Raw genomic sequence first — 23,882 nt, 5'->3', positions numbered from 1 at the left:
AAAAAGAGAACATGTACATTGGGAAAAGCAATCTTAGTCTGCTTCACTCTGGCTTGTCTTGATGGTGGGTTAGATTTAAGCCAAAAAGTAAGCACAAAGTTGCTGTTAATTCTCATCAGACTAAGGTTTGTAAGTCTGTTTCTAAAATGGGATGTAGGCACTCCTAGACACTGGCTTAACATCCAGGAGAAAGACAAGAGGATACAGAAGAGAAGGCTACATTCAACAAGACCCTATAATCATATTTGTATGCAACATCCTGTTCCATCAGCATAGTCTCGGGACACAAACCCCACACTTTTCCCTCTGTCTAGAGCTGAGCCTCAATGTTTTGGAGAGAAAAGGCATAATTGAGATAAGGAATCAGATGTTACCCACAACTGAAAACATGCAACACTTACTGAAAGAATACTCTTAAAAATCCCCATCTACCTCCCTTACTGGGGTATGTCACAGGTGACATTCATTCCATTATTGTCCCTCCTCCCCTGATCAGCAGGAAGGAATATTCCTCACCATCATCTGCTTTATCGGCATGAAGTCAGCACTCTGACGTACACGCTCAAAAATCCTCTGGAGATGGGGGTTGATGAAGGCATCATCTGCCAAGGGAAAAGCACGCGGCAGTCAGCACAGGCACTGCATTCTCCAGTTCTTCAGCACACGAAACATACAACTGCATCCAGACAAGCCAGGCTGTCCTGCCCCCAAGCACACCCCAGTGAAGGTTTTGGAAATAATGCTAGTTCAGAAACTCTCCATACCCAGAAGCAGCACCTGAGGTGCACCTCTGGAGGCATCACACCTTTAGAAATGAGACAAACAGAAGTCCTGTGCACAAATAGTAAAATAAAGGGAGAAAAAAAAGCTGCTCCTTCCTTTTCACTCTTGAAAAAAAACCCTTGCATATTACCCAAACATCTCCTAAGCTACCCTCCTCCTGCAGCAGGAGGAAGTTTCTGTGCACTCCCTCCCAATTACCAAGGGAAAGACAAAGTATGGATACACCAGAAAGCATGCTGAGAAACATTTTACGCTCCGGAATCCAGCATCAGTTGTCATAGTGCTCCCTGGCTTTGTCCAGCAGCATTGCTGAGAGCAGGGGGTAGCTCCGCACAGCACGGAGGCTTTTGGTGTGATGGCAGGCTGCCCAAACCCAAGAGCAGAGTGCACTGCACAGGCTTCCAACATCCACCAGCCTGTCTTCTTGCTAGCATTCAGGTCTCGGAGAAGACACTGTCTCAGAAACACAGGTCACAGAAGGAACCCTCTGGAGAGTCATCCCAACACTCCCAGGTTCACAGCGTGGTTTAATCCAGTTCATCCTAAGGGGCAGCAGCTTCTCTAGAAAGCTGTGCAATGGTAAAACACCACTTACGCAAGTACTGAACTCTTGGAGAAATCACCATTCAGCATCTGCTACTGTAAACAACCACCTGAATGCACAGCAACTACAAGTGGGCACAAGAAGAGACAGCTGAGCCAAAAGTAAGTTATTTTAAGAGTCAGAAGGATTTAGCAAGCAAATACTTACACTCATAAGAAAGAGGAGGGATAAAGGCATCTTGAAAGATTAGTCCTCTCCTTTGAGCAAGGACTTCTAGAACAGCTCAGAGAAAAGCCACCAGTTCTCACAAATTTTTCATTTCATAAAGGACTGTGGAGGAATTAGATTTATCTGCTGCTCTCCCGACACTGGAGAAGTCCAAGCTACCAGCTTTAATCTTGAAAATTCAACCTGCACATGCGCTTGTGACATTCAAATAAAAATCTATCATTCCCCTGCATTTACAGATGCACACACAACCATAAGTCTATCCCAGGAAACAAACAGTTGCCTTAAGAGCACTGTCCTGGGAAGCAGGGTGGAAAGGAATGGTGAGAAAAAGATACTATAATGCAGAGACATGACATTTACACTCAGCATTGTTTAGAAATTCCCACCAAAGCCATGAGCAGCATTTAAAAACACTAACAAAACCCCACTGTGGAATCAACGGGAGTTTTTAAGAAGAGCTCCCATTCTGTCACTGCAAGTCAGAGATTAACAGGCTTTGCAGGAACAGCAAGAAGGCTACACATTGCATTTGCATCCCAAACGCTGGAACTTCTGCTCCATCACTGATGGTGTATCACTGCCAAGCCTCTGAACATTACACAAACTATTCTATTTTGAAAGTATTAACCATCATGCTGTAACATGATAACCCACACCTCCTAGGATGAGTGTGCAGAAAGAGAATGGACCTCACTAAAAGTGACTCCTGCTCCCAGAAGCCATTTGTGTCGAGGTATCGGGGTCTGCCACAGGCATTTAGGATCAACTTCTGTTATTTTGCTTATTGCGGACACCCAAAAAACTCACAAGGTATTTCAACCTCTCGTCTGAGGGGTCATTCTTAACTGGGGCTGCTTGACCACCACTGTTTGTTCCCGAGCACAACGCCAAACAGCCAGGAAACCTGCAAGTCCGGATTGACTGTACAGAAACTCAGCAGCAACGTCAAAAATCAGTCACGCTGCGGAGGCAACTCTGACAAAACGAGGCTTACAACATGCTGATGAATAAGGTTTTACGTCTTTGTGGTAAACTGATGAGGCCTTACCAGAACGAAACACGAAGCAAGAGCCAAGGCAGGGCACTCTCAACTGGCAAATGCAGCTGCCTTTCCAACGTCTTCCAGAGCACACACCCCCTGATATGGGATGACTTTGAGCCCTTGGCATCCTCTCCGTGCATGACCTTCGGGGATGTGGGTCCCTAACTCCCAGAAGCAGGCATCAGGGCTTTTAAGGATGCTGCTTTGTAACTTCTGGGTGGTTTAGCTCACAGGTGCTCAGCTGCACCTGGAACAAGGCAGAGCCCCTGCACTCAGTTAGCACACACCTCTTAACAGAAGCAGCCAGTTCAAGCTCACCAGGCCACAGAGCAGCCCATGAAGTGGCAGGAACTGTGGGAACCCCTCCTGTCCAAACAGCCAGCCCAAGAACCAGATAGTCCGCGCTGCTGGACATGTGTAACTTGCTTCACCTCAGCTGTCCCTCAGCAGGTTACCAGGGGCCTATGCTCTCGCCAGGCATTGCAGCGCTCCACAGACTCATCACAGGAGTCAAGTGAGGGCTGGGCAGCACCGCCGAGGTTGCTACATGCCTCTGTCCTTGACACCAAAGTGAAGTCAATAGGCAAGTGTTTGACACTCCTGCCAGAGCTCAGTAATGTTAGGAGACAACAGGCAAGTGACAAAAATCCAGAGCATTTCTGCTCCTCAGAGCTGGCCTTTCACAGCTATTGCCTCTTAGCTCACATCCAAGACTAGGGCAACTGTGACCAAGCTCTGGGCACACATCAGGTGCAACTCAGCAGCATCCTAAGAATTTTAAATTAATTCCCACCTATGGTAGACATTAACTTCAGAGCTGACTTCCAGACACGGCTGGTTCACCCCACATACCGGAAGAACTAGCCACAGAAAGCAAGGAGCAGAAGAGCTCCTCCTGGATCTGCACTGCGCTGGGAACCATCAGCCTTTGGCACCTGGCAGTTTCCAGAGGGTGAGAAAACAGCGTATGGATGGCAGCCTTTGACACAGCAGCTGCTGCCTCCCACCTAGCTTTGTTCATGTTGCCACCACCCTGGCACACACCTAAAACAAGCGATCAGCAAATGAAGAACGATGAAATGCCACAATCAGGGCTCTCTGGAAAAGGGAGCTGGTCTTGCTTTATTGGCTAGCCCAAGTTATTTAATACAATGCTAGATCCAGCCTCATCAGTCAACACCTACAAAAAGTCAAGTAGAAGCACAAGCCAAGCAAGCCAAGCACTTCAAACACTCAGACACTGACTCAGTTTCAGTGACATCTGGAAAGCTATTTCCAGACAAGTGTAACAGCTATTTTTGGCTGGTTCTTTCCTCTCCTATCAAGTTGGGCAGGAAAGCAAAGTGGATAGGTCCAGATAAGGTTTGAATTCAGCACACCTGCTACCTCCCAGAAGTAACCTCACAGTTCAGTGCAGAGACTCACGTCACTCATGCCTTCACCTGTGATTGCTGACTTCCAAGCCTGATGGAGTAACTACCAGTTTGAAGCCTCCTCAAGATGAAAACAGTGCTTCATACCTGATAAGATTATCAGCTGTACTGGCCTTTCCAGCAAAGCTTCAGTGCCAACAAAGCACGTACACTACAAACAGCTTGCTATAATGGGAGAGTGCTGTGAATATAACCTTGACCACTTTTGGTGAAAAAAGAACAGGATCATGTTCTTGCCACTGTCCCCCTCCTTTCTAGCAGGACACAGGCCTGTAGAGTGCGATGTACCTCTGCTTCTCAACATTTGCTTTTAACAGGCGTTAAAATTCACAGACACTGTCACCTTATTTTCAACCGATTTCAGTTGTGTGCCCGACACAGCAGGGACATTGTGAAAGTGGTGATATATAGTGCACAGTTATTTCATACTGGGATTAGACTGAACAGAATCAAACACATCTCCATCACTGCTCTCACATGAGAAAGCCACTTGTCTAGTCTCTCCACATTCACTTGACACTGGCTGGTTCCAGACAGCTGACCATGTATCACAAGAAATCAATCGCCCCACCTGGCAGCACTAAGGAGGATAGCTGAGACCTACGCTACCACTTACCTTGAATGCTTAACATCTGCCCCAGCTTCAGTGCCGCTCCCCGGACCTTGCACAAGGTTCTCACGATTCTTTCTGCATTGGCCTCCGACAGGAACGGGCTAGAATCCATCACTGCTTTCTTTCCTGAGGGCAAGGAGAGAACGCATATGGATGAAGAACACTTATCTCACCAAGCTCATTTCATTGTGTTAGCCCATATTCAACAGGAGATTTGCCCTTCCCCAAAGAAATCAAACTAGGACTACACTCAATGCCTTCACATGCCTACACGTGTCTTGTGGCAACTTTGGCACTGCTGGCCTGAAGGCTAACAGCAGCAAGTCACAGCCTCCATGAATGTCTGTGCGCTATGCAAACTGTCCAGGATCCTGGGCAAATGTTGATGCTTGAACTCACTGTGCCAGCATAAAACACTAGGTAAAGGTCTCCCAAGTCCCATGCTGCAAGACTGCAGCGTAGCCATAGCCTCAGAAGAGCAGAAGGGGTGAACCACAACGAGGAGGAATTGTCAAAAGCCTCGACAGCACACTGACAGACTGAGAATGTGCTGGCACTTCTCAGGGTGGACGCAGGGATTCACACCAGAGCCAAACCTCTTTTCTCATACTAAATAATTCTTGCCTGAAACACATACGTTCACACGCAAAGACATATTGCTGTGCAATTGCATATCCAGAGTGCACACAAGAAATCTGTAGAGAGCAGACACAGCCTTCACATCTGCAAGACCACAATAACTTACTTTTCTAATCAAGCCAAAATTTACTGTCTGCTAATGCACAGGCAAAACAAACTCTCCTAACATCATAACCCCAAAACACCATGGCTGCATACAGCATTTCAAAAAAGCAGCAGATTGCAAATCTGTGATGAGGTTAATCAAGCTAGTCAAATCCAGGGAGGCCAGAAATAGTCCTCTCAGGAGGAGCCCAGCAGGAGCTCTCATCGGTGATACCATGCTCTTCTTGGACAATTGTGCTGGAGGGGAAATTAATTCCTGTTGTCAAGATTTCCAACCTTTTTCCCTTTTACATCCTCACACGTGCATGGTGTTAATCACCGTGTTCTTGCAGGCAGCTTGCTACTGAGAAAGCTGCTGCCTTTGGACAGAAGAACATCTCAATGCAGCTAGTCACTTGTTCTAACTGCACATAGAGGCCATGCAGGGAAAAGGCCAAAACCTGTCCTTACTCCCATCAGCAGTCATGCAGGCATCAGTTTGCACAGAACAAGGTGCAAAATATACAAACACACACATTCCAGTCCCCAAGAACGGGTAAAACCTAGTGTCTGACAGGCTCACTAAGTGGTCATTGCAGCCATCTCCACACCAGTGCCACAGTTCCAAGTATGCAGCGTGGTCTTTATGTGGTGTAAGTTTCCCCACCACTTTTTTTTGTTGTTAAAGGGAGAGCAAAGGAGACCCTGATTGCATTTTGTGGTCCCCTTGGGAGAAACAAGCCAAACTCCTTCTCCAGGGCAATGTTCAGTAGAATAGGGACAGAGGGGGCAGGCAGACACCTGCCAACCCCTTCTCTTGGGGCTGCAGATCAGCTCCTACTGATGGAGAGCCAAGCAGGAGGAAGGTCACATCATACAGCCAGTCTGCAGGGCCCACAGCTAGTATGCTGATCTTGGAGCTAGATTTTTTTTCCCCCTCAACACTTCAGAGGAAAGGGTACTAAGGACAGAACAGCTGAAGCCCCAATATACACCTAGCAGAGCCCAAAAAGGCACAGCAGCTGCAACATCCCTGAAGATCACAGGCAGATGGAAATTACTGGTGTGTCATGCAGCAACTACAGCAGCAAGAGAAGGAAAGAAGAAGGAATGGGAAAAGGAACAGGAAAAAGAACCAAGAGTCAGACTGAAGTAGCTGCTGTCTAAGCTCTGGTAGCTCACACAACTCAATACCACTTTCTTGAGGTGCTCAGCATGTTACTGATCTGACAGAGACTCTTCAGCCCCTTCAAGCAGCTGGCTTGCTTACAAAGCTTTCCCTACAGAAGCGATACCACTGAAGTCTCCACTGGCAGTGCACAGAGGTGCCAAGCCCTGCCTTCCCCTGTCCTTCACACACCCCCCATCCCCCTTTACCTGTTTTGTGGGAGACCAGCAAGATGGCACTGCACATGGGACACCTATCTGTACAAATCCCTGCCCTAAGTAAAGAATACACGTGAGAAGGAGAGGAATAAAAACACCAGGGGGGAGTACATATGACAACTATCCTGCTCTTGAGAACAAGGTGCAGAGAAGCAGGAGGGTTCCAGAAGTCACAATTTGCACCACACACAGCAATCCTCAGAGCACATTTTGCTCTGGATCCTAGAAGTAAGCAGTCAGAGACTGAATACGCAGAGCTGCCCAGGGCAGAAGGAGCTAGCTTTGCCCTCTAGAAAAGCTGGCTCTGGAGAACAGAGTGCTTGGAGCCACCTAACAGAGCTCTGGCTCTCAAGGGTCCCATCTCAACTGCTCCATTGGGAAAATTCTGTCTCTTTAACAGTGAGGCAGCAAATAATCTCTTGTATGAGCTCCACCAGACACACCAGAGCTAGGGAAAGTACTGAGTCAAAGCCTCACCTTTCTTCACACCACCTGCACACAAAAACATCCTCCATTGAGTCTGCAGCAGGATAAAGGAGTTAGTTAATGATTAAAGTCACCTCCAGAAGCCAACGAACCCTGACAATTTTAGAAGAGTCTTATCAGAGCAAGAGCCAAACACCGGCACTCCCCATCCTCTTCTCCTGCCGGGCTTCTCATTGAAGCCAAGCCCACAGGGGCACTGCCCGATCCCCAGGCAGCCCAACAGCACGTGACCAGCTGCTCCGTGTTTATGTACTTTGCTGAAAGCAGGCATGAACAGGAAGGTGCCCTGAAAGCAAGCATCAAAAGCAGGATCACATAAATGGCAAGTGGAGAGAAAACAGACATGGGCTTCCACGGCTACGTGGAAAGTAAGTGGGGATAAAACCCAGCACAAGCTCATGAGGAAATATGCCGGTTTTCAGTCAGTTAACATTATTCCCCAAAGAAGGCTGGCACCTTTTGATGCTCCAAATGATTTCATCCCCATCTTAAGATCACAGAGTTGTTTTGTGGGGGTTTTTTTGCCTATTTCATCAGGGAAAGAAAAAAGGCAAATAGAAGTCACATCTAAACAAGCCTTGGCAACAAGGAGACCTCAGAAATGAAAGCTCTTGCAGCCACGGTGCCTGGAGCCTGTCAGCTCTTCCACAGCAGAGGCAGCAGGCAGATGCCCTCAGCAGTGCTTGACCCACATTTTCCTTTCCAAATCCAGAATCGGCGTGAACACTTCCAAATCTGTGTGCATCTCAGCTGTATCACTGCTTTTCCACCTCCTTTGCTACTGTCAAATGGAGAACTAGCCACTGGGCTTTGTGTATATTTGTTTTTAGAACCATCTGCCACACAAACTTTTGGGAAAGGGAAGAGTCAAGTACTAAGTCTAAGCACTTAATGTCAGCTCAAGAAGATTGCATTATTCCTTTTCATACGAAAAACAACGTTACAGTCAAACCTAGACCAGTTGCCAGCCCTTGGGGGCTCTGCCCAGCCTGGCATTTGCACAGTGCCTAGTAGAATGGTCCGGTATAGGTCATTAATAAGTTACAAAGTTGACCTTGAACCCAGAGTCTTTTTACTAGTAATGGCAGGTATTTATCTGGGCACTCATTTTTATTCCTGGAAGTTTATTCTACCCTCCCATTCCCACCTCGTGTCAGCCTTGCACTTTCGATACACACTCTTAATGTTGAGACTGCTATCAAGGTCACCAGTGACCGAGGAGGTTATTTTTAATTAGCTACATCAGCCTACCAACAAATTCCTACTGGAAATCAAGTAGAGCCATCATCTTTTCCTCTTTTAAAAAAAAAACAAGATGAGCCAAACCACATATTCAAGAAGGCAGCATTGGACCCTCAAGCCCTTAAAAAAAAAACAAAAACAAAACAACAACACACAACACCAAAAAAACAACCCACACTGCCAAAACTGCACCTGCTCACAGGAATGTTTATGTCCAAGACATCATCCTTGGATGGAGAAGGGAGAAATTCACAAACTCTTGCACCAGACTTTTCTTTATTCTAGGATAAATCCCTTAAGAATTAATTGTTTATGGAAACAGAGCCAATCCGAGGCAGAGAGAGAAGGGCCCCGCGGCTACTAAACAAGGATCGGGAAATTGAGCAGGAAGAGACAGATCAGCATTAACACAGTTGCTAGAGAACATGCAGGAGAGCAGGCATTTGTGATCCCTCCATTTGATAACAATAATGGAAGGATGACGTTCAAGCCATGCTACTAGGATCACTTGTAGCTCAGGAGTTTCTGGCTTGCGGTTTTGTGACTGAAGGACCAGTTTCTAGCTCCACTTTAAAGGTGTGAAGACACTTTCCTTTGCACTGACTGGACAAGAGGAGGGTAACCAAGAGAAGGCTCTTTCTCATTGCTCCTGAATGCCAGTGAGAGCATGAAATTCTTAGGCATGCCTTTGGGCATATACACATCCCACTTGTTTAAGTTTGAAGTGCCAAGAAGTTAATGTTGCAGCAGAGGGGAAAGAAAAGACATCCTCCACCAGCTTCCAGAGGGCAATATGTCATTCTCAACAAAGACAGGTCTTAGCCCAAGCTTATGGTGCTGGCAGCCAGAAAACTTGGGACACAAAGCTGAAAGCTCAAGCTGAAATCACGAAAGGGCTGCAGAAGTATTTTTATAGAAATGTAGAGGTACCTATCTCAAGAGATTTCCCCCAAGAACAGCTAAGGCTGGTACTGCCAGAACAGTAAGAACGCGGGCTCTTGGACTCAATACTGTGTACGTATCCTCTGCCATGCATTTCTGCAGGAGCAGAGCCCACGGAGAGAGTTCTCATCCATGGACCCTTACCCACCACTGTAAAATCCTGTGGAAAACACATCCAAGGACACCAGCTAGATGCTGTAGCTGAGTCACCTGGAGACTTTCCTGTGTCATTGGCCTGAGAAGCTCCAAGAGAGTGTGAGGGCTCAAACAGTCTTTTACTTCTGTCTCACCTCAACACCTGCTGCTCTTGGCCCATTCTCAGTCCCATTACCCTTCTCCTTTGCGGTGTAACCACTTCTCCAAGAACTTACCTAAGCAAACGTGACAGCAAGAGAGGAAGCATGAACTAAAGCAAGACAGGTAAAAATAAAAACCAGGTTATTTTCCAACTCCTTTGCCTAGAATTGAAGTCAGCAGTTCTTCTTGGCTTATTCTTTAATGAAGGTTTATTCACGAAAATTGCTCTTTCCAAAGCATGACTCAGACTGTAGAGCAGACTTCTGGCACCAAGTTACAGTTACACAGGAAAATAATCGTCTCCTTAGCAAGAAGAAAATAAGTCTAAAGGTGCAATTGCTTTATTGCAAGGAAAAAAGTGTCTGTTGCTCCCTAAAAAAAAAAAAAAAAAAAGAAAATTTCTTTCTCATGCTGTGAGGTAGAGGAACAAAGCTCATGTTATTCCCTCAAATCTCATAGCTCTCCAAGCTCATGTTTTCACTTTGGGGTGTGCCCAATTAGAAAATAATCTGGCAAGCAGAGAAATACCAACAGTTGTGCAATTCCTCCTCTGCTAAAAAGCAAGCAAATCATCAGCTTCCAACAGGTATGAACAACCTGTCAAACATCACAAGCCCTAAGCTAAAGCCTTCAATGATTCTCTGCAGGATGGGCCATGTTTGCCTGAAAGCGTGCTTTTAAATCAAAGCAGCGAAACCCACCCAGCCTCAAACACCTCAGATCACAGAGAGAAACAACAACTCTTTACCAAGGATCCTTTTTCTCTGCTGGGCTGTTCTGCATTGCCTAGTTGCACAAGGAATACAAAGACCCAAGCATTAACAAGTACTGTCCTGGTAGCACGCAACCCCTGCCTCACCCTTGTCCCCCCACCACAGGGAATGTGCTTCATCTGCTGCGGTGCTGATTTTTGGTTGGGGGTTTCTTGGTTGGTTGGGTTTTTTAGGGTTCTCCCCCCTCCAAATTTCTTCAATTTTCATCCACTCGGTATCTCGTGGCATAGAGGTTCACACTATCTCAGTCTCCATCCTTCCCCCACCCCCAAACAAGACCAGGGGAAGAGAGAAACTGGCCCTGTAAACATAATACTACTGGCCACAGACTAAAGTTACCAGGACACAGCAGTTCTCATTACCTCAAAGCAATGCTTCTGAACCAGGAATGACCTGACTTCATTTTCACTTCTAGCTGCAAGCGCTTAATCCTTTCATCACCTCCCTCCAGTCACTGGAAATAATCTAAACACACAAACATACCAGCCAAACCAGAGACCGCCTGAAAACCAAACAGCCTACAATAACTGTAACAAAGAATTTTGCAGTATCCCAACAAAGCTTTTCCCAGATGAGAAATAAGCGAATTGAGCCGTAAGTTTTGGAGTAATCTCATGTTTTCTAGCAAAGAACACCATGTACTTTCTATGCGCTAAACTGTTCAGCCACGCACAACCATTCGGTACCACATTTTACCAACACATAAGCTTAGAAGAAAGCCACCATGAGATGGCCAGGCACAGCTCGGGAACATTTTACCTCCAACTTCAGATAAACTGGGAAGAAAACAGGATCAAGTCGATTTGCACGGCACAGCCTTTTGACCTGTTATGAGAATCCTTTAGAACAAGGCAAAATATAGATACTGGAAGTAGATAATTGCCATTTAACATGTACTTTAAGTGTTTTGTTTCTCTTAAAAGAGAGCAGGTGTCCTTCAAGTTCCTCCTAGGCAGAACACCTTTAAATTTCAAACAGACTGCAACCACTAACAAAGCTTTCAGGAATATGGGCTCATCGACAGTTTCTGTACTGATAGAACTACATGGTTTCACTGAACAGTTAAAAAAAAACAAAACTGTGAGGCCAAGACAACCCAAAAGTGAGCACAAGCATAGTATTCAAACTCAGGGGTGGCTGTGTGAAAGTAAGCTGTACAAATTGTGCTGGCATAAACTCATTCTCTTGCATATATCTCTCACCTCTGTCTACATAGTGAGGCTGTGGTGTGCTTAGATGGGAGAAGAGTCTGGAGAAGGATTATGTTAAAAACAAAAGAACTACCCACATCCCCTATTACCCTGTCTGCCTCACCGTCCCAGCTTTCAAAAGAATAAAGTCTTGCAAATGTAGGTAAACTCTGTCTGGGAAAAAAAAGAAAAAAAGAAAAAAAAAAGAACAAGGATGTATAAAGGGCTTACCATTGCGTTCCTCAGGTCTAAGGCTCTTCTTTGCAACTTCTGCCAATGCCCCAATGCCAAGACCAACAGCTAGTCCTTTAAAATAGGAAGAAAAAGACCCAGGTCAGAATGATAAAGGCTTCTGAGCCACGTACAGAAGCATTTTCTGTAATTAACCTTAAGCCACGCAGTCAAATGCACAGTGGCAAAACAGCTCGATTAGAACATCCTGGCTTTTACACTGGAGTCATCTTCAAGTCTGACACTGAACAGTTTTCTCCTGTACTTCTTCAGCCCAGCACGCCAGCCAGGTGTCGTTGGCTAAGCCAGTCTGGGATGTTGACATGCTTTGTAAAAGCAAGACAAATGCTACTCAGGGCTCTGTGCTCTCGCTGAGGTCCTGCTGTAGACTCAAATCATGGACTTGCGAAGAAGGCAAGGAAAAAAAAAATAATAATCTCAAACACATGGTTCTCAAAGCACAATTCTCAGGAAAGAACAGAATCCCCCTCACCTTCCAGCATGCCACCACAGCAGGGGGAAGCAAAACCGTATTTAGATGAAGCCACTGTCAGTAGAGCTTTAGGCTCTGTGACCCTACTGTCTAAGCATTCAGGTTTATTTGTGCTCTTTAGCTGTCTGACTTCCACGCGTTCGTTGACTGTGATCAACAGAAACATGTTTTTCCCGAGGCCCACCTTATGCAAGCAGTGCTGTAACCTGCAGTTCCAAGGAGCTGCGCTGAGGAGTAACCCTGCACAGCAACGGCAAGGCCATGAGACCAAACACCAGCACTCTATGTGCACTATCGCCCTCGCAAGCAGGCAGTCTAGGGCGCTGTCTCATGGCCACAGATTCAGCTACGACTACAAAAGAAGCATTATCTGCCTCCACTAACTTGACCAAAGCCACCGAAGATTAATGAGACGCAAATCTAATCATGCAGCAATCCACACTACCAAAGGTCTCACTGCCTTCCCAATTTCAAAATATTTACTTTTCTGGATAGTAAGTCACATGGACAACCAGAACAGCTGGTGCTCCTTCACATCTCCTCAGCAATGGTGCATCCCACCATACCTTACTCCCACACTGCCAGCAGTTTTCCAAGCACCCCAAGCCCTCCTCCCTGAGGCACTACAGGCCAGCTTCCCAAGTCAGAACGACCAAGGGACACGGAGCACAAGGGAGGAAGCACAGCCGAGCAACACACGGCGTTTCGCAGACGTGTGCAGGAGGAAATGCGTGCACACGCTTTGTAGGCTCAAGCGAGAAAGCCTGGGCACAAACAAGCTGAACCTCATCTTGCACAGTGAGTTTTCACTCTCTCCCATCAGCTAATTACAACCCCATCTCTACCAATAAAATTTCAGACTTGCACAGTATGTCTGCCTCAGAAACAGCTCCATCTTGCACTCGTGCAGGCTACATGCACTAGGTCAAAGAATCCAGCATATGATGAAGCACAGGGCACAGGAGGCATCAGTGACGTTCCAAGGCCTTTCCGACGACCACTTCCAACGCCGCTCCCATGGCATTTAACTGTCAGACCACCTTTCATTCTCCACTGCACGTGAATGTTTAAGAGCATATGGCATAATACAGAAATTTACATTCAGAAAAAATATAACTTTCACAGGTTGTCATGATTTTAACGTTACAATACTTAGATTAAAAAACAGAATTATTTTTGAGGGTTTTTTTGTAAGTTTTTCATATTTTTTGCAAGTTTTCCTATGGAGGTGTGGCACTGAAATGCCTAATTTAAGCCTAAGGAAGTCTGCTGTTATAAGTGAACTTGTGCAGACCCTTCAATAGTGCCAAGCCACACATGACCACTGAGTAAGTGTTTTGCACCAGAAACTCAGAGATTTTATTAGCTGAACAAAATGAGAAAAATATCCCTAGACTCCACAGGGAAAAAAAGCAAAGAGATTTTTCAAATGGAGCATAAACAACATCTTTTAAAATGCTGATACACAGTCACCTCCAGACAGATCCCACAGGCGAGACAGTGACTTGGAGCAGAAGGTACTGAGAGTCAGACAGGAAGCCAGTGAAGACATATCTCATCAACAAAATGTGATTTTCTAGACTGAACACCACTCACGGAGCACTTCCATTGGCCTCCATCCCACTTTCACGACCTCCAAAGCAATGCTCCCCACCAGCTTATCCTGGAGGCCATCATGAAGCAAGTGGAAGAAAAGAAGGTTATCAGGAGTAGTCAGCATGGATTCACCAAGGGGAAATCATGCCTGACCAATCTGATAGCTTTCTACGATGACATGACTGGCTGGGTAGACGAAGGGAGAGCCGTGGATGTTATCTACCTTGACTTCAGCAAGGCTTTCGACACAGTCTCCCATGATATCCTCCTAGGGAAGCTGAGGAAGTGTGGGCTGGACGAGTGGTCAGTGAAGTGGATAGAGAACTGGCTGAATGGCAGAACTCAGAGGGTTGTCATCAGCGGCGCTGAGTCTAGTTGGAGGCTGGTGACAAGTGGTGTCCCTCAGGGGTCAGTACTGGGCCCAGTCTTGTTTAACTTCTTCATCAATGACCTGGATGAAGAGTTAGAATGTACCCTCAGCAAGTTTGCTGACGACACCAAACTGGGAGGTGTGGTAGATACACCAGAAGGCTGTGCAGCCATTCAGCGTGACCTGGATAGGCTGGAAAGCTGGGCAGAGAGGAACCTGATGAGGTTCAACAAGGGCAAGTGCAGGGTCCTGCACCTGGGGAGGAACAACCTCATGCACCAGTACAGGCTTGGGGTGGACCTGCTGGAGAGCAGCTCTGAGGAGAGGGACCTGGGTGTCCTGGTGGACGACAGGTTAACCATGAGCCAGCAGTGTGCCCTGGCTGCCAAGAAGGGCAATGGGATCCTGGGGTGCATCAAGAAGAGTGTGGCCAGTAGGACGCGGGAGGTTCTCCTTCCCCTCTACACTGCCCTGGTGAGGCCTCATCTGGAGTACTCTGTCCAGTTCTGGGCTCCCCAGTTCAAGAAAGATGAAGAGCTACTGGAGAGAGCCCAGCGGAGGGCTACAAGGATGGTGAGGGGACTGGAGCATCTCCCCCACGAGGAGAGGTTGAGGGAACTGGGCTTGTTCAGCCTGAAGAAGAGAAGGCTGCAAGGGGACCTTATAAATGCCTACAAATATCTGAAGGGTGGGTGTCAGGAGGATGGGGCCAAGCTCTTTTCAGTGGTGCCCAGTGACAGGACAAGGGGCAATGGGCACAAACTGAAGCACAGGAAGTTCCGTCTGAACATGAGGAAGAACTTCTTCCCTCTGAGGGTGACGGAGCACTGGAACAGGCTGCCCAGGGAGGTTGTGGAGTCTCCTTCTCTGGAGATATTCAAGACCCGCCTGGACAAGGTCCTGTGCAGCCTACTGTAGGTGACCCTGCTTCGGCAGGGGGGTTGGACTAGATGACCCACAGAGGTCCCTTCCAACCCCTACTATTCTGTGATTCTGTGATTCTGTGAAATTGGCTTGGTCATTATCAGAACTAGGCTCCACTGGGCTGGTAGTAACTGGTTCCAAATTAAATACGTTGCATCTCCTTCTAAAGGCTGTACAGTCACTACTTAGACTTACTGCCTATACCCAAAATAAAAGAGATCTGAGATTTCTCATCTCTCTTCATCATTAAGACACAAACCACTTCAAAGGCAAACGAAAGACAAGGAACCAGATTTTACCTTGCCTTCCAGAATAAAACTGGAGAAGTTCTAGCACGCTCCAAAGTAACTTGTGTTTTACATCAGCGTAGGCAAGAGCAGACTCCAAACAAGCATGTGTCACACCTCCCCTCTCATGGCCGTAGACAGTTGAGCATCTGAACTAAGCCATCTTGTAGACCACAGTAGAAGAGCAGCTTCTCTTACAACAGGTGCTCTTAGAATTTGTTAACTGCTCCACTCTGTCTGATTTGCTAGAAAATGAACTCCAATCCTCAACCAACAGCTGTTTCAAATAAACTAAATCCAGGAATAAACAAGTTTACTGTTAAACAGCTGCTCAGGTTGAAAGATCTAAAGTTTAAACAAAGGCTTTAAGCACCTTCAAACTACAATCACAGTGCCCAGCAGGGTATTTAGCTCAGGGCATTACATGAAAATGCAGAGCAGCATTCCTACTTCCAGTCTTCAGTAACTATCTGGAAACATCTCGGGGCACACACAGCTCTCATCTAAAACATGGTGGTAGGAGGGTAAATAATATTCTTGGGACTCTGCAGGGTCAAGTGTGTCTTGGGTGCTTGCTGCTTCTTAGCAGTGAAGCCTGCAAAAACTGAAGTCAGCTGTATATGTAACCTTCTATCACTAAGAAACAGGTAGCAATTCAAAGTGGTGTTTCTCATCGAAGCAATGCCAAAACTTTATCTTTTCCCTGAACACCCAGGGTTTAGAAAAAGCTGCCACTTTTCAGAAGTCTCAGTTGCTCATTTTATTCCTTTGTTCTTAGCAAGTTATTATCAGAAGAACTATGAAATTTGGGAATGAAATAATGTCCTACATTCCTCACGGCTGTAACTCCATTCACTAACATCGATACTAGGGATCAGTCTAACCCTGAACTTAGGAACACGTTACCTCCTCCTTTACAAACTTGAATTTCATTCACTATGGTGTTTGGAGCACACACAGCTCACACCAACAAAAACCAGTGTGGAAAACTTCGCCATTCCTCATCTTACAAACCAGACTAACACTCTAGAGTTCAGAAAGCAAGTACTAGATAGGAGGGTTCAGAGCCACAACAATCTTTTCCTGAAATGCCACCAGATTTGGTTTCCAGGCCAGTTCTACGCACCCACCCATCTGAAAAGCTGTGGTCTCGGCACCTATCACCTGAACACAGACAATGCTGTGCACTGGGTCTGGCTGACAGAGGAGTTAATTTCCTTCACAGCAGCCCGTATCGCACCGCGTGTTGGATCTGTGACGAAGTGCTGATAACACACCACTGCCGCTGGACAGTGTTTGCACAGCGTCAAGGCTTTTTCTTTTTCCCACTCTGCCCCCGCAACGAGTAGACTGGGTGTGGGCAGGCGGCTGGGAGGGGACATGGTCAGGACAGCTGACCCAAACCAAGCAAAGGGATCTTCATACCACGTAACATCATGCCCAGCAGTAAAAGCTTGGGGAAAGGAAGATGAAGGGGGGAAACCTTCGGGGTTACGGTGTTTGCCTTCCCAAGCAACTGCTGCAGATGCAGAAGCCCTGCTGCCCAGGCAGCGGCTGGACATCGGCCTGCTGACAGGGCGTAGAGAATGAACTCCTCTTGCTGCTTTGCTTGTGCATGGAGCTTTGCTTCACCTATTGAACCGTCTTTATCTCAATTCCCAAGTTTTCTCGATTTTGCTCTTCCTGCTCCCTCCTGCTGTGGGAGGAAACGAGTGAGCGGCTGCATGGGGCTCAGCTGCCAGCCACGCTCAACCCACCACACGCTGCCACCCACTCACCTGTTGCCAGGAACAAGTCACCCCTCCAAGGAACCTGCACGGCTGTAGAAAAGCACTCTGCTCCTCTGGGCCACGAGTCTACTGTCCTCACACAAGCCACTCCTGGCATCCTTCATTTTCCTTGTCTGCAAGATGAGCATTTCCTCCAAGACTAATCATTTTGGGACAATTTTCAGCATCACTGAACAGCCACGGTTCAGCACCTTGGAAAATAACATCCCTGAGCACCTGCAGAAAGTCACACTCCTGCATTTTGCAGCTCACACAGACAGATTATTTCGGGCCTGGAAAATGCCACTTGGTTCTATACCAGCAGAGTGCCTCTTCAGACATTTTCCAGGCGTCTCCAGCAACCGTTACACTTCAAACCAAGCCCATCAAGAGATGATCTGGAATTAGTTTTGTCCAGGAAGAATCTTCTTGCTCAGCAACTGACACAACAAAACAAACAGGAGACTGAATGGGCTGTTATCACTCTGCTCAGCCTGCCAAGCACAGGGGTGGGCAAGACTCTCCCCTGGAGCAGCCTGTGCCCTGGTGTCGGTCACGGTCACGTCAAACACTGCAAGCACCACACAGAACACGTTGCAAGCTGCAGACAGTTGTGCATCGATTTTCACGAGCTTTCTGAGCATTAAATGCTCACCAGAAGAAAGCCACACTGGGCACTCACATGACAATCTGAATCCTGTAGTTGTCAGTCCTGTATATACTTTAATAAGGTACCTCAAGATGCTAGCTTTTTTTTTTTAAATTGCTATAATCACATTGGATCTAGACTTCACTGCAAGCTTCCTGAATTTTTGTTATTGCAAAACAATCTTATTATATCATCAAAATAATAAACTTACAAAGCAGGAATATGATTAATGGAGACAGAACCTGCTCAGAAAAGTCAAATGATGCCAGGAAGGGAGAACGGAAATAAAGAAAGGATCAAGAACTGTGTGGGTGGAACTGATGACCCATCAGGCTACAAAACAAGACTGGAACAAAAAAAAAAAAAAAAAGGGGCAAAAAAATCTGTTTTACCAATTCCAATCCCAAGAAGGAAAAAAAATCACAAATAAAAATCAAGGATGATATTTGGTACTATAAATGCAGCTACCAGAAGTCACTCCAGCTGCTGCAAGAAGCATACAAAAATGGAGGACAAAGTAGTTCAGTAGAGGATCTTGTGCTGATTACAGAGAAACGTTAGCTCAGCATTACATGCAAGCATTGGAGAAAATGATCTTCACTTTTTCCAGCAAAATGCTCTTTGCTCCCAGAAGAGGTGAGCAGCCAGGCAAACTCTGTAGTCAAAGTATTTCTGCCTCCTGTTACTAATTTGTCCATCACTCAGAGTGCGCTGTCACCACAGCTGAGATCAACATTCCCTGTAACATCAGGGGGACAACAAAAAACATGCAAAGACAAGAGGAGGAATGATTCAAGTGTGAACAGGATGATGCCAAGAACATGGGAATTCAGCTATCTGAACCCCAGGAACAGCTACATGAACTTGGCTTTTGACCTACTCAATATCTTTCCATCCCCTCCAAGTCTGAAATGATGATGTTCTAATATGGAAATAGAATGGAGAAAAAAAAAAGTGGCTTTTATCCCACCAAGAAAAGTCAGAGCCAAATGCTGGTTTGACTGGTGCGGAGGTGGTAGGGGAAGACTCCACCTCACATGAGGTTTTCCACAATGATTTCCTGGGGTCTTCAAATGAAGATGGCACCCCAAAGTACCCAAGAACCAAATCACACACAAAAAACTTACTTGCTCTAAGCTACACTCCCTCACAGGTATGGAGCAGCCTCCTGCCCTTAATTATTTTCAAGGCAATGCAAAGAGGCAGCTGGTAGGGCAGGACATAACCACCCTCCGAACCCTGCTGTCCCCTATTTAATTCCGATCATTTGAACACCCTAGGAAGCAACGACGAGCTGGGTCACTACTATTCCACAGGTTGACACTGACATCCCCAGCAAAAGGGCTCCTTCCAGCTGTTAACCATCATCCCTCAGCAGCAGCAGGTGCTGCCAAAAATCAATAATGTAATTAGAGACTCTCATTAAATCATTTTACACCTTGTTTCTGACTTCCATTGAAAAGCAAGAGAAAATGTACAAGAGAGAACACACATAGTTTGCAGGCACAGGGAACTTCCAAATCACCTATCACTGAGCTTTGAAACAGTTTACTGCAAGCTTATCTTGCCTTCTCTAAAAAAATACATTAAATTAGGTTGGATCTTAGGCAAGCAAAAATCAGTTCTCATCTCAGTTGGAAACTGCCTCCTATGCCCTCATGAGACTCCCTTAACCAGTCTCACTTAACTTGCAGATAAATTTTAAATATAGTACATGTTACCTCTTGCATCACTCCTGAGAATGCTGCCCAGGAAGGACTGACAGTGAGGACAGTAAGGAGCTAGGAGAGGCACACAAGTACCACCTTCCTCTGCTCACAATCTAAGAGGAAAACAGTCAACCATTAGCCAAAGCTCACCAACAACTTCAGAGCAATCGAAGCCAGGTAAAAGTGGATGGTACACCACAGCTCTTGCCATCAGCTAATGCTTCCTGGTTTAAGCATTTTAAATGTTTCATAAAGATGCAATTTGGAAAGAACATTTCTCATCAGGTAAGAGCCAGTCAGGAGAAGCCACACTAGAATTAGCTGATGGGGTTTCACAATTGCACTGACTCTCTCAAGGCCACGTGCAGGTTGGAAAAAACACTCTAAACTTGGAGCAAAGAGCAAGCAGGAGCTGTTCCTCGCTATAAATGGAGTACCTCTTTCCATGCAGTTCTAGAGGCTGTCTAAAAGCTTGTATCAGTCTAGATCAAGATCTGACCATGAAGAAGTGTTTCTTACAGGCAGTCCTTCCCATGTGGGGCTGCCCACACTATTTCAGACTCACCACATCCCCAGAAACCTTCTTCAAGCGCTACCCAGCCTACCAAAATATTACCTAGAAATTTCTTAAACTGGAAAAAAACTACCTATAGGGCACATCTGTTGTTTGTTAGCCAGTGTACTGACAGTACTATGTCTCCTTGCTGCTACAAGGAAAAATTCAGAGGGAAAGATAAGCAATGAATGCTAACAAGAGATTGCAGGGACTGGAGAATCCGAACACCATTTTTGCAAAACAATGTCCCCGCAAAAGCAGTCTGAAAGCAAGAGCTCTGTCTTGCCAGCAATTTCAATCATGTAAAAAAAGACAACTGGAGAAGGGCAAGACCAAAAAAATAGATGACACAGAGATATGACTGGGGATGCTGCTTACAAACAGTCTATTGCTTTTTTACTCTCACTTCACGGTTTTGGTTTGGTGGGGGGGGTGGGGTTTGGTGGTTGTTTTTTTTTTAACCTGAGTTTAGGAAAAGACAGGTAGGTAGTTACATTTCCCCTTGAAGCATGAGTCAGCCTTTCCTCATGCAACAGCCTTGGGTGCCAAGAGCTGGAGCGTAAAGCGACAGCACTGGAACTCAAAGTTCACAGAAAATTTGGTCATTTGCCACTTCACATCCACCAGCTGTCAGCGAGCAGCCACGGATAAATTTGGAAGATGACAGCTAAAAGTGCTGTGACACTTTCCATAAAAATCAAGGCTGGATTAGAACAGAGATCTGTATGCTACTAGAGCTTAGCAACAAAGAAGTCAAGCGAGTTTTTTACTCCAAAAATCAGATCATGAATCCTGCTTCCCTTTAAGGAATATTAAGCATGCTGCGAAGCCAAAGCACCTGCAATGAACTACAGGGTTGAAGAGATCCGACCAGCATTAAAACCTTACGTTACCACAAAACTCACTTGCTGTTTATTCCTGTACTGCATGGAATCAGTCCCTGCCCCCAACTCCTACTAGTGTGCATGTTACTCTGACAAAGACACACACAGAGGAAGAACAATTGTTTGTTTTTAATATAATAGTTGATCTGAATTACATTTGACAGGCTATTTTTCTTTCTGCTGGGATCCATAACACAAGGATGTCTACTTTGCAGATGTGCTTCTTTATTTAATTTTGTGGAACAGAATCACAAGAGCCACAAGGGCCTAACATGTTACTTGGGAGAAACAGTTCACAACCTAGACAGGCTACTATCATTGCAAAACACAGCAGTCACAAAAAAAAAAAAAACAACAGAGACTACTCATCTAATGTTCAGCTAAGTAAGACTAGCTGTGGGCACCTGCAATACTGTGATAGTTCCCTTTTTCTCGGGAATATGTTAAGTCCTTTGATAGCTTTGGAGGTAAGACATTAGATAAGCACCATCTGATAATGTTACTGAAGATATTTAGCTGCCTTTTAACACAGTAAGTCCCAGCTAACCAGCTGTTTGTGGGAAAGAACTTTCCTATTAGCAAGCTTAACCAGAAAATAAAACCAACTAATGCTTCAGCAAGAGCACTGTCACAGCCAGCAATTAATCAGTACAAGCAAGCGTAGTGACTTTGCAAATGTGGATGTGCAAACTGACCTCCAAAGTTGGCGAGCCGTCCGATCCTTGTGACAGGAACCTTCCTCTCCCGGGCCCGTTCACTGAGCTGCAGCAGAAAGAGGGAGAAAGGAAAAACAAAACAAAAAGAAATCCTCAAACGCACTGGGCATATGGTCAGACACCTGCAAATTCAGAGTGCAGCTCTGAAAGCACTTAATAACTCTGTGCTACAGAAACCTTTTCTTGAACACTGAGCCTTACGTATGTTAAGAGATTGCCAAGTCAACACACTGCAGAGCAGACACACCATGAGCTGAAATACACACTAAGCAGAGAAGTAGACAAGAGGGTGGGAAAGACAGAAAAGCCAACAACCATATTTAGAAGCCTCATTTTTACTTTCACCTCAGCAGCCCTTACATTTCGAACTTGGAGAAGCAGCAGAATGCCAACCCAAACTCCCTTCCACACATGGAATTAAAACTCATGGAAGGTTATCACATTGACAGTACCATAGATAATGCCCACACACACAACAGCTGGAGCAGCAGAAGCATACGGTTTTATTAAAATATCATGAGTGAATGAACCCACAGCAGCACCCGATACTGGGGGTTTGGGGAAGGAGGCACAAGGTCAGAGCAGATGGCAAGTATCTCCACTGTGAATTCTGCTGTGGGCTTTCTGCACTGTCTCACACAAGGGCATGAAGCCCTAAAGCAACAATTGTGAGCTATGCTACTCTCCAATCTGCTAATGCTCTGTGCAATGTTCCCTCCACCTCTAGAAGGACTGCAATACAGAGTCCAGGAAGCCACAGCCTTCAGTGAGAGGAGCTTCGGTCCAACTCATTCTTCACAGCCATAGCAAAACAACTACCTAAAGGGAACCAGGCCCTTCAAAGACAAGACAGAGTCTTTAGTTCAGTCTTCAAACCTTTGCATCCTACAGCTTTCCCCACCTACTCAACATCTCACCTCAAAAACTGGGGTGAAATACAGGCCCTTCGTTACTGCAACATGCATAACTAAATACATTGGATCCTCATAGTCCAGTGAATGAAAGGAGAGCTCCTGTTGATATAAAACTGAAGTCTAACCCTACGTATGCCTTTTAAACATCCTCTCATACCAGAATATCTGATATAGACGGGGCAGGTGTGAAAGGAGAGCCTGAAAAGCTATTGACAGAATAAATATCACAGATACCAGAGTTAAGGAGCACTGACACTTCCCTCTTTGGCCTCCACAAAAGGGAATAGCAGAAGAGGAATAAATGAGAGAAACACAGGAGAATGTGAGTAAGGACAATCCAGTATAGAAACCATAGTACTGAGAATCCTTAATTAAAAAAAAAAAAAAAAAAACCAAACATACCATCTGTTTGTAGGGTTTCTGCTCCGAACCTGTTTTAGCCTGTCTGGCTTTATCAATATCTTCAGCTGTTAATCCACTAACAGAGGAATGGTCTTGGTGAAAAGCCCTACTTTGTCCAAAGGCAGCAGCAAAAGGATTCACAGGGTCCCTAAAGCCTCCAAATAACCTTGCATCCATTTTCAGAGGGAAAGGCTTCTGACCCATGCCAGAATCTCCAGTCTCACCAACGCTTCTAAAAGGTCCATTCGTAGTGTAAGAGGAAGCAGGTCCTTCACCGCTGCGTTCGTGAGGCTTGCTGGGGGCAGTGGAGAAGTCCATTGGAGCATCTGATGGCTCTCGTGCTGAGAAGTCATAGTCTTTCCCAAAATCCTCACTGAGATCAGTTAAGTTCTCCTGCTGTTTGCCTAGTTCCTGCAAACAATAATAGAAATACTTTAAGAAAAGAACTTAAAACCTGCTCCCTACCCATCCATGGTCCTCAGAGATGGGCATGCAGCTGGGCTGTCCAGTCTCCACAATGAGTAATTTGTAGAGACTCTGGCACTGCAGACATTCACGGTAAGAGACAGGAAAGATGAAGGGACGTTGAGGACACCTGGGATCACTGGCAGTCTTTCAACCCCACTGATGGGACAAACTCATTAACAGCTTCTCAACTACCCTTAACTGGAGACGCCTTGTTCTACATACACTGCCA

The 23,882-nt window shown here is 45.9% G+C and overlaps 1 protein-coding gene across 4 annotated transcripts in view; it reads right to left on the bottom strand.

The window, feature by feature from the left end:
• Nucleotides 1-23,882, bottom strand: part of COQ8A (coenzyme Q8A) — a 48,505-nt gene that overhangs the window by 10,015 nt on the left and 14,608 nt on the right. For all 4 annotated transcript variants that reach the window (XM_075413121.1, XM_075413124.1, XM_075413123.1 and 1 more), the window contains exons 3-7: nt 23,186-23,596; nt 21,849-21,915; nt 11,917-11,991; nt 4,650-4,772; nt 517-602 (exon numbers count right to left, since the gene is read on the bottom strand). In XM_075413121.1, coding sequence (XP_075269236.1) covers nt 517-602; nt 4,650-4,772; nt 11,917-11,991; nt 21,849-21,915; nt 23,186-23,596 — 762 coding nt within the window. The remainder of the gene's footprint in view (nt 1-516; nt 603-4,649; nt 4,773-11,916; nt 11,992-21,848; nt 21,916-23,185; nt 23,597-23,882) is intronic.

Source organism: Opisthocomus hoazin, chromosome 2, assembly GCF_030867145.1.
Source record: "Opisthocomus hoazin isolate bOpiHoa1 chromosome 2, bOpiHoa1.hap1, whole genome shotgun sequence".
NCBI lineage: Eukaryota > Metazoa > Chordata > Aves > Opisthocomiformes > Opisthocomidae > Opisthocomus > Opisthocomus hoazin.
This window is presented reverse-complemented; position numbering and strand designations above follow the sequence as displayed.